The sequence below is a fragment of the Lathamus discolor genome, chromosome 1, assembly GCF_037157495.1.
Source record: "Lathamus discolor isolate bLatDis1 chromosome 1, bLatDis1.hap1, whole genome shotgun sequence".
Taxonomy (NCBI): Eukaryota; Metazoa; Chordata; class Aves; order Psittaciformes; family Psittacidae; genus Lathamus; species Lathamus discolor.
In genome coordinates this window covers 133948039-133964083 of record NC_088884.1, presented here as the reverse complement: position 1 = coordinate 133964083, position 16045 = coordinate 133948039, and the positions used below count along the sequence as shown (strand labels likewise).

The following is a 16045-nucleotide window of genomic DNA, read 5'->3' as shown; positions in this document are numbered from 1 at the left end:
CAAGAGGAAAGAATACAACACCTCAACACCAGCCAACAGATAACTCGCCCCACTCCCCCCAGCTGAGCACCGACCGATACCTCGTCCAGCCCTGCAGTCCCTCCCCTTCCGGGATAACTCCCAGTTACCTCCTGGTCATGACGTGCTGTGGTATGGAATACCTCTTTGGTCAGTTTGGGTCAGGTGTCCTGTCTCTGCTTCCTCCCGGCCTCCCCTCCTCCCTGACAGAGCATGAGGCTCAGAAAGTCCTTGGCCAGACCAAACATTTGAGCAGCAACTGAAAACATCAGCGCCATCAGCTCTCTTCCCAGGCCAAAAAATGAAAACATGGCACTGTACTAGCTCCTAAGAAGGAGAAAAATGACTGCTGCTGCTGAACCCAGGACACCACCTAAGGAAGAAAGGCAAAGATATGACCTTGAAAATGTTCAGAAAAATTGATGTGCCAAAATGTGATTCCTAAAAATACCCATGTACCCTAAATTGTTTTCATTTTTAGTATAGATTACTTCTTGAATGTGCTCTGACAGCATGGCCTATTTTCAAATGCTTCTTGAATGTGCTACCTGCGTTCTTACCTCTCTAAGATGTTTCAGTATCTCCAAACATGGCAATATTATAAAAAAATGCAGAAGTTGCTGCTACTTTTTCTTGCTGTTCGTGACTCCACATGGGAAAGCTCTTTAAGATAATGCATTATCAGTTCTGACTGTGGCCTCATATTTGACTAAGGAAGTGAGAGAGAAGCAAAGCTGTAGAGCAGATTGGTCATGCTGGGAAAAAAACATGCCTTGGAGCAAAACTTCAGTCCCGCTCCTCTCCACATCATTTTGCTTCCTGACACAATGACACTGTGTACAGCATGGAGATGCTATCTGATACAAGCTGGTCTTTACTGGGGGATTTTCAGATGAAATGAAATTCTGAATTAGGGAAAAACAGCTCAAGAATTTTTACTCTGACTACATAGGTTTTCAGTCTGTGTGTTTGCTTCCTGTGCATTAGCTAACCTGAAAAAGAAGACAGCTCTTGAAACTGCCAAGTTCTGCCACGGTGGTCACTGAGAAGGCCATTACAATTATCACTGTGCACCTGGAAGGAGAAAACCTGTCTGGCTGCCAAGAACAAAATGGCTTTGCTCCCATGTATCACCAAGTTCTCCCCACTGCTTCATGAGGAACTGTTACCAATTCCTCTAATTGCTTATCACAAAAAAAGGAAGGTAGGTCAGAAAATTCTCCCAGATAGGAGAAAGCTACTATCTAAAGGTAAGCAGGGAATGTCCAGCTCAGGCCACATGCTCAGGAGCTTCTCCATCATTCAGCTGGTTAAAATTCATTGCTCTACAACAAAAGACTACCAAAGCAAGTTCCAGAAGAAAACGGATCAAGTACCGTGGCATCTGACTGTACAAAGGAGTTTCAGTGATTCTTCAAGGGTAAAGAAAGACCACTTTCACAACAATCTTTGCGGCTCAAAAGGTTGACCCAAAGGAATGGGGCCTGGCCCTGGTTACACATGTGGTTACACATGTGAGTGAAAGCAAGAAGAAACTGAATCCTGGGAATTAGTGACAGGACTCTGACCGGCTTCAGCACTGCAGGCACGCAAAAGCTAAGGGAAGAGCTTGTGCAAGCCAAGTGCTTGAGCCTAATGAGAAAAAAGGAGCACAGCTGGTATGGTTTGAGGCCAAGTGGAATATGTGAGATTTCTTCACCCTGGTTGACCTCAGCTATTCATGTGTTCAGCATAATTCTTGAGGGTGAAAAAATACAACATGCAAAAGACCAAATGCTATTACATTTTTTCTTTTTCACACAAAATAGTATAGCATTGTACTTGTTAAACAAAAGATAAAATAAGTGATCTTTTCGCAAAATTTGGAACAAGAGTTAAAGAAAACTGAATTGCCAGCTGATGCTGCCATGTAATGTGGTTTCTATTCTATTTCATAAGAATCATGAAAACTGTAGCTGATCCATGGAACTTTTTTATGTTTCTATCTCTGAAAAGTTCTCCCAAGTGCAGTAAAATAATGAACAATCAGTCTGTTACACAGAGTTGGATGGCTGCATATGTCAAAAGAATCAAGCCAAAAATACCAAAATCATTACATTTAAGCAAAGAAACCTTAAGCTCTGAATTGTAAAAGGTTTTCTTAGGACAAATGTGACAGGATGGGGGAAATAATCAAGAAAAATCTAAACAAGTTGAGTTTACTAAAGGGCTAAAGTGAAATGGGAATATTGGAAAAGAGCTGGAAAAAAACATGAGAAATCACTCATAATGTTTGCAAGACAGTGAACATATTACCTAACAATTTGGCTTAAGAAACCCCTATTTTCTGCTAAGACCTATAAAAACTGTGAGCTCAGGACCATATTATCAGATATAGCTGAGTAGTAGTTGTATAGTAGAGGTAGTGAACAGTAACCTATTACTTCTTTAGTAATTACTATTACCCGTAAAATATATTTAGCATTGCAATATGGTGTCAAAATTGTAACACAAAGCTCATCCATAATACATTTTCTCTTTCAGTCTGTATCTGATTTATTTATCTAGAAATGGAGAAGAGGGCAACTGAGTAATTTCCTAATTTTTTGTGTGTTCTATTAAAAATCATACCCAACAACTTTAATTTAGGGAAAAAAGTGCTTCCTCAAGTTAGTAAGTCTTACTTCATTTGCCAAAAGTGTTAGTTTTAGTACTGGAAACATATACAGAGAATTACTGTATTGCTCGTATCAGTAAACTGGAGTAGGGAGAAAGAATTCTGTGTGCAGCCAAAGGACACTGAAAAAAATTGTAACTTTACATTTCTCCATTTGACACAGGCTTTTCTGTTGCACGTTCAAAATTATACCCTGTTCAGCAGTCTGTTTTAGAGCAGCAGTAACCATGCCATTTCAGCTGTGCAGGCCACAAAAGATTTGCATTAAAGGATTTGTAGGACTGCCTTTTCTCATGGTAGGGATCTGTCTTTCTCAGCAGAGTACACCTGTACACCAGGAAACATTGGTGTATATTTTCTGTTGCAAATAGATCATTCCTTTAGCTTACAGTCACTGATACATCAAATAACACCACTCAAGTCCATTAACAGCAGGCTGAGAGATTGCAGCCTTGACCAAACTTCCCAAATCCTCCACACCAATCTCAGTCTCCTGTTATGCATAAACAGAACTCAAACTCAAAGAGTACCCTGCAGACATGCTGTCTTGATGATTTTCAGTACCATTTTGAAATGCAACAAGTTTTAGAGTTACTAGTTCAGACAACAGATGACAAGACAGCCAATTAAAGTATGTGGCTATCCGTGGATTTTAGAACTTGTTTTATAACTTCATCCAGCTACCTCTTTACTGAGGGTAATATTATTAAAAATAAGAAAGTCTAGCACAGAAAATCCAAAGGAGGTCTGCCAATTCCAGGATTAGGAAAATATTTATATTATTAGGAACTTAACAAAGCAATCTAAATCTAAAAGGAGTAGACACAAAACTAGAAATCTAAAGACAAGCTACCTTTCCAATTAATACAATGAGTACACAGATCTCACAAGGGAGAAAGTGCCTTCCCACTCGCACAATACGGGAAAAGTAAAGCATTTAGAGAAAGTCTTGATTAAAAAAAAAAAAACAACAACAAAAAACAAACAAACAAAAAAAACCCGAAACACTACGATCAAACCAGAAATAAAGCGCATATTGGAAATAAGTGTATGTATGAAAATCAAGTTTTGAAAGCAAAAAAGCTTTCAGAATAGAAGAGCCCTCATGCTAAGGGGAATATGAAATAAAGAAAACTGAGTGAAAATAGGACCAAAATCATAAAAGACAAAATGTTAGATCCTGAGTTTTTTCAAGACAGAGGAATTCTTTCAGTGCCTTAAATGGCCTTTGGATTAAGACCACTGGCCCAATCAGTGTCCACGCTTCAGGACATAAATTTGGAAGCATCTTCACCAGGTGGATCATGCTTTCCCTCATTTCCCTTTACATCGCCTGTCAGTATTCTGAATTAGATGGTTTGGTTACAAAATTAGAAGCAGCACCAGCCTGATCTAGTCAAACGAGGTCTGTGGTCACTTGGCAAGTCATTCACCTCACAAAGGTCAGTATGCTCCTGGGCTTACTGTAGATTAGATAGAACCAGTAAACATTGAATTAGCTATTATTTAAATGGTGAACTATCTTACGGATACAGGCACAGGGTTTTGAGACAATGAATATATTACATATTTTAACAGCTTTACCTGTTTCAAATGACACTTCCAATAGGATGACCAAGGATTAAGAAGACAGATGGATGAGAAGAACCAAAAGCAATTTTCTCCCTTTATTTTTTTAAATGAATTAATATATCAGTATGAGAATGCGACTCACATTACAGAAGAAAAGAGATCTAAGAATAGTGAACAGATGCAGTTGGTTATTACAGCACAAAATGAAGAAGGTATTAATACCATCTAAGTTTCCGTAGCTTATTTAGATAACTAAATTAGAAGCTTATGCACATGAAGAATAAATGGTGAATGGAGACTGTGGATCTAGTCTAATAAGATTCTGGAAATTTCTTTGATTATATCTGTGGAGCCTCTGTTCTTAAATTATATACCTAATGCTAAATAGTAAAAATCTCACCCTGTAAGTAGTGATGCTCGAAAGGAAAATACAAACAGGAGAAAAAAATAATGCAAACTTCCCCCAAATAAACAGAAATGTGACATTTCAGCTGCAACTGCACTCCAAATTTTCAGTTCTGATCTTCTGTAACAAATAAGTTATTTAAAAAAAACACAGTAGCATACTGTCACTTAGAAAATATTTCATTATGTTGCCCATAGAAAAAACTGCAACGTACTTTAACAAAATGGGATTTTTATGCATCATATAGCAGTTCTACCTGTGCCACCAACTCCAAGCTCAAAGACAAGGGAGAAAAGTGTGATCACTCTGTGATATTTTGAGATCCCAGCAACAGGATGTAGGGTTTTGTCTACTGCCTCAGCAGAATAACAGTGTTGGGCCAAACACATCTGTAATACAAATAAATTTTGCACAGAAGTTAGGGAAAGTGAATAGCACTGAAGACTTCAGGACTGTGGTGTGCTCCTGTGTGGAACCTGCCAAGGTTGGTTTGGCTCCCTGCTCTAAGCAATGTGCATCTAGTGCTTATGTGGCAAATAGAAATAGCCAATGCCTTGATCACTCTGGCTTAGTTTTTTTCTTACCCCTCCAGAATCATAGAATCACAGAACACTTAGGGTTGGAAAGAATCTTAAAGATCATCTAGTTCCAACCACCCTGCCATGGACACAGACACCTTCCACTAGACTCCCATTTGACAATTCCCATTGTACTTTGACAGCCCTTCCAGAGAACTGGTACCCTGAAGCCCTGAGCACCCTGAAGCTCAGAAGTGAGACTTCCAATTTCAAGCTCTAGAAAAGGGAGTTTTGTGGGGAGAAAAAAAAGAACTGACCTAAGACTGTCCCCAAGTCTCCAATTTCACTGCTGACTTGGAGGAAGGACAGTTCTCAGATCCTCAGTAACCTCCTGGAGAGACAGCCAGTGAAAACAGGCAGATTTTCATCAGAACCCTGCTGATGCTTTCCCAGAACTTCAGCAACAACAATAGCCTTCTGTGGCTCATTTTAATCTGGTAAATAAGAGCATGTCCATTTAAAACTCCTTAATTGAAAAGTTCCTGGTAAAGAAAAATAAAATTATAAGAGATGAAGAATGGAAAGAAGATGGAGTCCAATAGAAACACTCCAAAAGAAGGAAAATAGCAGCACTACAACGTGATAAGCCTGGGAGAAAGAAATAAAACATCCACATCAGTGAACAAGAAAAAGGAAATTCTGCTCAGGGAATAAAGTAGCAGCCAAAATCTTCCAGTATAACAAGCAAAGTCTGGTATTCACACATATACCAGTGGGAATGAGCCAAACAAAACCCATGATATGGGGGAGGAGGAAATCCAACACCCAATGAGCAATTCTGGCTGTGTGATTCTCTGAAATTACATTGCAGTATTTCTTTTTAGCAGGAGTTAGCTTAATTTCACTAATAATGAAATAACCTTGAAACCCACCCAAATCAAAGACAGCTGTGGATCTCCTAGTCCCCAAAAGGCATACTATGTGACTTCAGTCATAAAGATGATAAGAAAACTCAGGCTGAGATGGCCAATTCCAAGCTGGATTGTAGGACAGTCAGGTTACCTAGGAAAATGAGCTATGAGTGAGGTAAGCCGCAGATAATGTTCGGATCAAGTTTGTGGTCCCTACTATAATCAGGCTGTGGTTCTGGTGTCCAGTCAAATACAGCTAAAGTTTAAAAGTCCATAATTCTCTGAGATGGGCTAGGAAAAAAAATAACTTTGAGTTGTAATTCAATTAAAAAGGTATCGTGAATGCACAATAACCATGATTTGCATGACCTTTTGACCATTTTATGACCAAATATTTTGAGAATAATAGCTGTTACCAGATTTTGTTTAAATCTCAACTCACCCTAATAAGCAGATCTTTTGATGACTCCAGTTCAAAATAAATATTTTTGGAGCAAATTCCAAACTGAGGTTTTAAATCCAATCCCACATCACCTAGATATTTTCTGCAGTTCCTATTTTAATTTTATCTGCCTCCAGGATGCATGCCAAACCACAGCATGATTTTTGGCACAGTATATTATAAAGCTCATTTGTATTAAATTTATCATTTGTGCTCAAAATTCCACAGCACAAAGATAGAATAAGTGGAACCCGAAGAAAACTGAACAGCATTCTAAATAGGGAAGCTCCCTTACTGAGAGAAAAAGAATTCATAATGCACAAAATCAGAGTCAAAAGTGTCCAGAATCAGTGTTGATTTCAATGCATCACTTTTAGTATAAGCAGTCAAGTAGAATGATGTGTCTGAAATTGTCAAATGTCACTGGCCCCAGAACATGTTAAACATTTCCTAACCGTTATGTAAAGTGAGAAGATAGTTACAGAATCAGAAAGCACCAGCTGAGCTGTAAGGTGCACTGCTCTAAGCTGTATAATTAGAGGAAAGAACAGAAACCACCTTTACACAAGGTTTGAAAAGCAGAAAATCAGCTTGCACTTCAAAGAGGCTGCAGTGATGTGTCTACAGTAAGCTGATGACCCAAAACACCAGTAAAAGGCAACGGCCATGCCAACCTCGTGTCCTTTACCTTTGCTAAGTAGCAAACTAAATAAGTTAACCAAGTGCTAGGACTACTACAGAGCAATGCCTGCAGCACTGCATTCCCTGGCTTGTAAGGTAAAAAAGGAGCCCACATCCTCAACTAACTCCTGATATTGCCTTAGGACTACTGCTGCCACCTTCCTACATCACAAGTAAAATCAAACTTCTCCAAAAGGAATTGTAGCCTAAATATGGAGAACCTAACTACAATGTCATTTCTTACTTCAACAGAAGGCACAAAATGATCAATGGTTGAAATGCCTAGTTTAGCCTAAAAAAAAGGTGGTGATCCATAGCCCAGACCATGTAGCTACAAAGTAGAGATTAGGTGTGCTGGGTTTAATTTTGCCATTGACATCAGTGGACAAATATTTTGCCATTTACATGTGTCATATATAAAGTGGATGTAAATTACATGGGTCTTTTGATGGAGACCTTGGAAAAACTCACATATATTCTAAAACTTTCTGAATGAAAAGCAAGAATTATGGAGCAGAAAATAGATTGAAACCCAAAGGAAACAGAACTCATTTACACACACTGGAAATTTGTTTTGGAAAGTAGTACATCTGGTAGAAAGATTTGACATTATCATGAGAAATGGCAGCGTATCTTAAACTCTGCCTGTGAAAGGGATCACTGAAAGGAAATACCTTACCATGTCGTCACAAAAATGAAAGCACTTGAGCAACTCAAGTTATCCCAAGTATTCTGTTAACATGAGACACTGAGCCAAATGAATTTCTGGACTAGCTCCACTGAATACAGCCTTACACCAGGGATAAATCTGGTGTATTGTCTATTATAAGTAGGCCATTCAGTAGGCCTCCTGCCAATATATAAAGCCAAATTATATGGAACAGTGGTAAATAAAATAAAATCAGGTAACCAATTAGGAACAGTTCACAAAGTTCCTGTGTGGGGTATACTTATCTTCAGAGCTGTTTATCTGTCAGCCTGTCCATGGCCATACATATCTCTACGCATGTTAACAATATGTGCCACTAGTCTGTGGAGAAGTGTTGCATACTAATTTTTTAAGACTGTTAGGAGGAGTTTGTCACATTTCGGGTTTTGAGAGTTGTCCAAAACTATCTCGCTGCTCAATCCATACCACAGCAGTCAGTGGGTTCACTAATTCATCATTTTTAAAATATTATTGGAGTTATATATAATTCTATTTAGCAATGAGTGACTTTTAGCAACTCTTAACTGCATTCAAATTACAGCCTTCATACGTAGGACAGCATTTACTTTGCAAATCTATCATTACTGAATATGTACATATGTACAGGCACACATCATGCATGCAATCTGTGTTCTACCCATAGTATAATGATATGACAACAGCATTCAGTACAATAAATAGTGTGTTAGAGACTTGGCTATCCAGAGAGTCCAGGGAAGGTCCAGAAGGTCTAGGGAATACCATTTCAAAAATAACAGAGAGAAGCAGTTTCACCTAACAGACAACTGTCAAGAGACCTGGATTCTCTTTTTGCTACGAAGCCTTGGTGGTGTGGTTTAGTGTGAGATCTTCCTGCCCATGGCAGGGGGGTTGGAACTAGATGATCTTAAGTTCCTTTCCAACCCTAACTATTCTATGATTCTATGATTCTACTTTTACTTGCTAAGGAGAGACAGCAGTTGAATTCTTCAGAACTAGACTTAAAGGCATCATGTCTTTTGGTAAAAGACTAGACAATGTATCGTTAGCAAAATTATGTAGTTATGGCAATAGCATGTGAAAGAACAGAATTGTTCTTTCAGGTGGATGCACACAGTTTGCTGGGAAAGAACTAGAATGGCTTTTGCAGCGGGAAATCCTGCTGAAATCCTGTGATGCTGCCACAAAGCACATTGGTAAAGGTGGCCCAGAGAACATAACATATTTAGAGATCAAAAAACTTTTTGATAATCAAAGGTTATTAGAAAAACTAAATTGCCATGGTACTGGAGGAAAGGTCCATTTACAAATGAAGCCGATTAAAGGACAGGAAGCAAAGACTAGGGCTTAATGGTCTCTTTTCAGGTTGGAGAGGAGTCAACAGTTAGGTCCTACAAAGTCTGGTGCTGGGACTGGTTTTATTCAACTTTTTCAGTGACCTAAAGTAAGGAATATACAGTGAAATCTTCAATGTTGTGGATGATCATAAGCTGTCTTAAAAAGTCAAATGCTTCATCTGTGGCACAAAAATGCCGGAAGAGCCTTGCCTTGTGTGGGCAAAAGAGTCATAGAAAAGCTTCAACATAGACACAAAACAGTGTGCCTATAGGAAAACCAACCTAAACCATATCTACACAACCATGAACAGAGAATTAACAGTTACCACGCAGGAAAGAGGTCATAGAGTCACTGTTAATATTTCTCCAAAACTATCAGAATCTGGTGGGTTGTGATCAAAATTTACAGTGAAGGCAAACATGGAACTGTGATTCATCAAACCCTTGAAGCTAGAAGCAGGGAGTATTGAATAAAACTACTAAGAAATTTTTAATAGCTAGAGAAAGTATTTCTTTTGTAGCCATGATCTTCTGTAACTTGTTTCCATGCAGACTGCAGAGGCACAGGGTTGTCAGAAGCTTGGGAAAATTAAAACAGAGAGGTCCATAAAAGGACACTAATAGAACTAGGAAAGGTTGGACACTAATACAACTGTGAAGGTACAGAACGTGGCCAGGTTTATATTGCTCTCCTTCTGTCACTGTCAGACACAGAGTAGTGATCAAAATGAACTACTTGTCCAGCTGGTATGGAATTTCTTCCTGCCTTTCTAATGGCAGTTATTTTATCAGATTTATTTTAATATTTATGATCCATCATTCACTATATTTATATTTCAATTAAAATAAAAACAATTGCCAAGTCCTAACGGATGTCATGTAATATAGACTTTTTTACTACCTTTTGAAGAAAAAGCTTTTACTTGGGGCAGGAATTTAATTTTCAGATATTATTAAGTTTATTATTTTTTTAAGTATGTGTTTATCTTGGTTTCCCATTTTGCTGGGTTTTCAAATCAAGGAAAGTGTCATTATCTGAGATTAATACCTTTACAGAGTAGGGCAGTTGCTTGTCAAATGTCTCTCAGGACAAAATTGGATGGAGTCAGGAAATGTGACACCAGAAACGACTACATGATACAGTGATAATACCCCTGTATTCACATAGCTTTCCCTCACTTATTTTTACATTACTGGCACTGGAAAACATTTAGCATTACATTCTGAATTCTAAAAAATAATAAAAAAATATCAGTAAAAGCAACACCCTCCAAAAAAACCCAACACTGTTCTGGTGGCTGATTTAAGCTGAGATTTTTTGAGCATACAGAGCAAAAATACCAGTTCTGCTAGGTAACTGTATATACACTGTATACAGTGTACTTAGGAGTAACTGGAGAGATGAGGTATTTCAATACTGACTCATGCTGAGTGTCCTGGATTTTCTACATTTATGTAGGAAATATTAAAGGATTTTTGTATCACTTGAATCTTTAAAGAATGCCTTTTAAACTGCTTTATCACATTAGAAAGATAACTTGTGGCATAGCTGTTATGTAAGGGAATGCTGGGAACCAACGCTGCAGAAGCACCTTGCACTGAGTAAGATTTCCAGTGTCTTGAGTCATCAGTATAGTGCCTACTCACAGCTGTTGGATACAGAAATGGGTTTTGCATATGCATAGTAACATTTTAAGGACTTGCTTGTAGAAAAGCTAACAGAGAAGCTTCCATTGCCTGGGCTTGCCTGGGCCTTCCATTCACTGCAAATATGACCATTTATTTTTAGGATTTTTTTCTACCCTTATTCATTTATTTTCACTATTTTCCTCATTTGTGCTTTCAGCATTCTTCAGCTAATGGTCAGGAGCATCTGTGAGACAACTTTCACTGATAATTTCCCACCTGCAGTAGGATACATTCTTGGTATTCTGAGATTCTTCCTTCCCACATAGGCAGAAAATAGATCATTAAATGAGATGTGAGGAAAGGCAGTTGTTGTAACTGCCTACCTTTTTAATATATTTGCAGCTCAACACCTAAAGGCCCCAAAATGTAGACGAAGTAAGAAAACGCCCTCATCTCAAAATCAAGTCATCATACTAAATATTGATAAAAGACAAATAGCCACAAATCAAACACAAATAATCTTAATCAGGGGGTTGTGTTAATAAATTCATAAACATATGTGAAAAAAAATATCCTACTCCCACTTCAAATTAACGTATTTGTTCATTTGGGATTATTATTTTTAACCTGCGATGTTCATGTGTCAAAATAGTATCTTCTTTTCCAGGACATGATGGCAATTCTGTTAACAAATACAGGCCTCATGCTGCCCAAATGTTGGTATACAAACACAAAGTCATCACCAGGTCTGAAATACTGGGATAAATGAAAGGCATCTAAGAAGCAGAAAACAGACCTCATTTTGGATACCTGCAACTCACGGACACCATCAGTATTAACAGGAAGGATAGAATAAAAACCAGGGAAAATACCCGACAAATCTTCAGCCCACATAGCAAAACAACGAGTATTTGTGCGGATTTCACAGGAAACCTGCTGAAAAAAAGCTCCGCATCAGCTACAAAGCCTGCAGAGGATGGCTGTGCACAGCCTCAAGCCACAGGGCTCCGGCCAAAGCCTCCTTCCAGCAGAAGCAGCAGCCGGCCGGAGGGATGGTGGGGTGCTGTCGGAGTGCTGCCGGGGCCCAGGCGGCCTCTCCCGGCCCCGCCGCCCGCCCGCCCGCCGGGACCCACCTTGGGCATCCGGATGTGCTCCATGGCGGCGGCCCCCTGCCGAGCTCCTCATGCACCTCCCGCAGCCGGAGGGGAGGCGGCCGCAAGCACCCGGCCTCTCTCTTCTTTTCTCCTGCCAGCCCTGCTTTTTAGAATATATATAATTATTTTTAATAATATGTTTATCTTTTATTTTTCCTCGCGTTTTCTGGCGCAGGTAGGAAGAAAAAAGGGAGGATTTATTCAAAGCATATAGCGTGCTCCGATGCTGGCAGGTCAGCGGCTGGCTCCACCTCCCCGGCAGCTGCCATGGTGCCTCGCCGGCGGGGATGCTCCTCGCACGCTCCGGTCCAGCCCCGGCCTCGGTCCGGCCGCACCCGCAGGGACCTGCGAGGCACCTCCGAAGGGCACAACCTGAAGGTGGCTGTATAGCCGTCTGCTGTCTCGCCTAAAATTCCACCGCTCCGTCCTTCCCTTCAGGAAAGATAAGATCAGAAACACAAAAGGGAGCTCTGTCTAACATCGCCTCCCCCTATTATTTTTCTGTTCCCTGGTCCAGCATGTACAGTATCTCAAGGACAAAAGCTGCACTTACTGAAACTGAAGCACTGAATTTTGTTTGTCTCCAGCTCTGCTTGTCTGTTGTTCTGTAATTCACGATTTTGCTACATCTGCAGATTTGCACAAGGGGAGGTTTTTCATGACATGCGATTTTCAATCTTACGCCTGAAATTCTTGTCCCATCTTTTGCCCTGCCTGGTCCAAGAGAGGTGTTACCTCTTGGAGGATAAAGAAATGCTACAGAGCTGTTTTCCCTAGCTTACCTGTGCAAAGACGGAGAACAGGTATCTCTAACAGTCTTTGAATCACTAACATAGTCTGAGCACAAAGAGAAACTTTTCAGTGTATATGCCAATGTGCAAATGGCTAGAGGTGCTAATATACTACACCTTTGAAGCTTGTCGAATGCCCAGGTATTCTATATTGATCAGTGTATTCCAGCAATTTTTCACAAATAGGGACTAGCCTCACAAAGGGATGGACAGAGATGTGGAAACCTGTCCAACCACGCAAAGGCCATGGCAGGAGTGCTCTGCTCCAGAGCAGCAGAATCTCCCTACATATCCTCTCTTGCCTGCAGACAACAAAGCAATATGAATTTGTTTTGTGAAAGATAAAATATGGGCTGAAAATAAAATGTGTTTACAAAAAAATGTGAATGCATTTTACCCCAAGGAAAGGGAGCAATGGGTATAGTCACACTGTCTCCAGCCCTGCCAATGTTTCTCCCATCCTGCCACTTTCTTGCTAAGGAATGGCTAGATCATTCAGTGTCAGTGAGATGTTTGGTCAGACAAGACAGCAGCTGCACTGTCAGGACTGGACTATAAGTCATTCCCAGATGTGACCATTCTCCTTCCTTCCTCCTGTTTTGGTCCATTTCTGACCTAGTTTTTCTCATAGTACAGCTGCTGTTACTGAGCAGGAGTGGCTGGAATAACCATAATCTGAGACACCATCAACTGGATGAAAACTCTTCTCGGAGTTTTTAATCATTCCATTTTATTCTGTTCATTCAGATCTGAAATGAAGGTTGGAAATACCATTTTCTGATTGAAAATCAGATAGGATCCATAGAAGTGCATGAATTGCATCAAGTGTGGACTTCACAAGACTTTTGATCATGACATATTTTGCTCTCTGTTTTAGGCCAGAGCTATCAGAATCAATTAAGAATTAACCAGCCATGAAATACATTTCCTTTGCAGTTATGGCTGATGCAATTTGTTGCATACGTTATCATCTTTTGGCATTTGCTACAGCCAGTGCGTAAGTAATGTTGGAAGAATGCACTGTTATCCTTTCAGTCCCCAGAGATATTTACTTTTTCTCTGGTACATGTTGCGATTCATTACAGCCAAGTTCAAATCCTACTGCTGACGGCAAGAAGACTTTCAGAGTTAAGTGAGAATGCACTTTGTCTCTGCTTCACATTCATCAGCTGCTGCAAAACGAAGACATTGCTCGGAGGAGACTGTTTATGAGTCAGTTCCTCAACATCCCACCAGAGGTTTTGGCTTGTCTTGGACTGGCAAAATAACTAATGGGCAAGCACAGAAATAAACAGAACATCAGTTTAGATAAAAGTTATGCCTACTGCAATTGTCATGCAAAGCTGCAGTAAGCACAACCTTCTGAACATTCTCTAACATTTTTCATTTGCATTTCACACTCACGGAAACTGCTGTTTTAAAAATCCTGGAAATGAAATCCTCTGTGCACAGTAGAGGTACAGTGAGGGTAGCAACACAAAATAACAATCCATAGCCTAATGCTCTGACTCAAGTTGTAGGGGCAGGAAAATCAAATTGCCATGCCTGCATAGGTTTTGACCTCTCTGTTGCAACTACCAACGAAGTTCTTGATTAATGTCACATGAAGAAGGCAAGTCACTGAGGGCTAGAATGATACCAGTGGATTTTCTGTATCCATAAACAGTAGAGTCAGCTTTGAGTCTCATCCAGTAAAACCTTAGAGCACATGCTTCACTTCCAATATGTAAGAGAATTCTAGGAAGACCGACAGTACAAGGATGTTACTGAAGAAACAAGAAGCCTTTTGAAGATTTTTAGCCCCTCTTTTTCCAACACAAAGCCACATTAAGAGCATGTGGCCTTAGCAGGCACTGTAGCTTTGCACTGCTGCAGTTTCTTTCCAGATGAGCTTTCTTTGGTGCCAAGATCCCAGAGCAGAGATGCCCACGCCCTATGCTAAGGTATGTATCTGTAAGAGGCTCACAGTGTGGCTGAGCTGAGCTAACTGTTGCCAGTGCATCAAGGCAGACCACTAGCTTGTTTCAACTACTTGCCTCTGCTTCCAGCTCTGCAGCTCCCTCTGCCTATGCTCTGTCTTGGTATTTATCTGGCTTTAGTGCCTATAAGCCAAGCGAACTTGCTGCACTATTTGCTTTGTTTTAGCTGTCTAGCTTCACTTATTTTTGTGTGATGAACTGACTTCCTGTGTGATACAGAGGCAAGGGGGCCAGCTGAATGCGAGTGGTGACAGGGAGCCAAGTTACAGAGTAGAAGGGGAAATAAAACAAAACCAGAAGAGTTGGGCTGGGGGTTAGTGAGGAGGGGTAATTTCATTCACTCATGAAATGTGGCAGGCATTCATACACTGTGGCATCAAAACTCCTGTTTGCCTGTTACCTGTTGCACTACTGATAGACTCCAAACAGCCAAAGGTGCAATTCATAGGTGTCTTGACAGCGTATATGCCCAGGATAACTAGTACCATCTATTCAGAAACAGTGTGTTTGTATTTGTTTCATAACTTTTGAACTTTTCCAGGGAACATGCAAGTTTCTCATGGCAAATGCACTTGGGCACACAAACTTCTCGCCCACTTAATCAAGCAGGAGCTGCATGTGAAAAGGTAAAGGACGCAGTGAGTAGCTTTCACTTTACTGTTTAACTCAGCTGTTACTAGGTTTGACCATTTCACACTTCCTCCAAGAAGTACTCAAAGCAATCTTTGATTTTGCCTTGTTACAAAACCGTGTTGCATTTTTATTGAAAACAAGGTTATGCTGGAAAGAATACCAGCAGATCTCTGGAAATTTGAATGGTTTTGATCCTATTCTGCAGATAGATGAACTGATACATGATATATGATATATACATGACATATGATACATCATACATGATACATGATAGGTATCGGGCCAGATGTATAACTGGCCTGAAAGGCATAGTAGGGAAATAAAACAGACAAAGTTTTAGTATCACTCAGGATGTATGTCCAGTTACTTATATGAGGATTCCCCCAGTTGAGGAAACTGGTAAGATTCTGGTGAACTGATCACTGCTAAAAGAGAGCGTTTCAACAAGATTAGAATAGTTAATCCAACTACTCTGAAAATATTGTATTTTTCAAAACAAAGCATGTTATGACAACCAGCTGGAGAGTACAGTGTTGGGACGTCGGCTGTGGTATACTTAAGCTGGTACATATCATATAGCAGTTAAAGGAATGTATAGCAGTTAAAGGAATGAGTCAGTTGTTAGAGCAG

General features: G+C 40.0%; 1 protein-coding gene across 4 annotated transcripts in view; it reads right to left on the bottom strand.

Moving 5' to 3' along the window:
• Positions 1–12205, bottom strand: part of MTMR7 (myotubularin related protein 7) — a 45307-nt gene extending 33102 nt beyond the window's left edge. For all 4 annotated transcript variants that reach the window (XM_065696603.1, XM_065696620.1, XM_065696611.1 and 1 more), the window contains exon 1: positions 11992–12205. In XM_065696603.1, coding sequence (XP_065552675.1) covers positions 11992–12015 — 24 coding nt within the window. In that variant the 5' untranslated portion in view covers positions 12016–12205. The remainder of the gene's footprint in view (positions 1–11991) is intronic.
• Positions 12206–16045: the final 3840 nt, after the last annotated feature.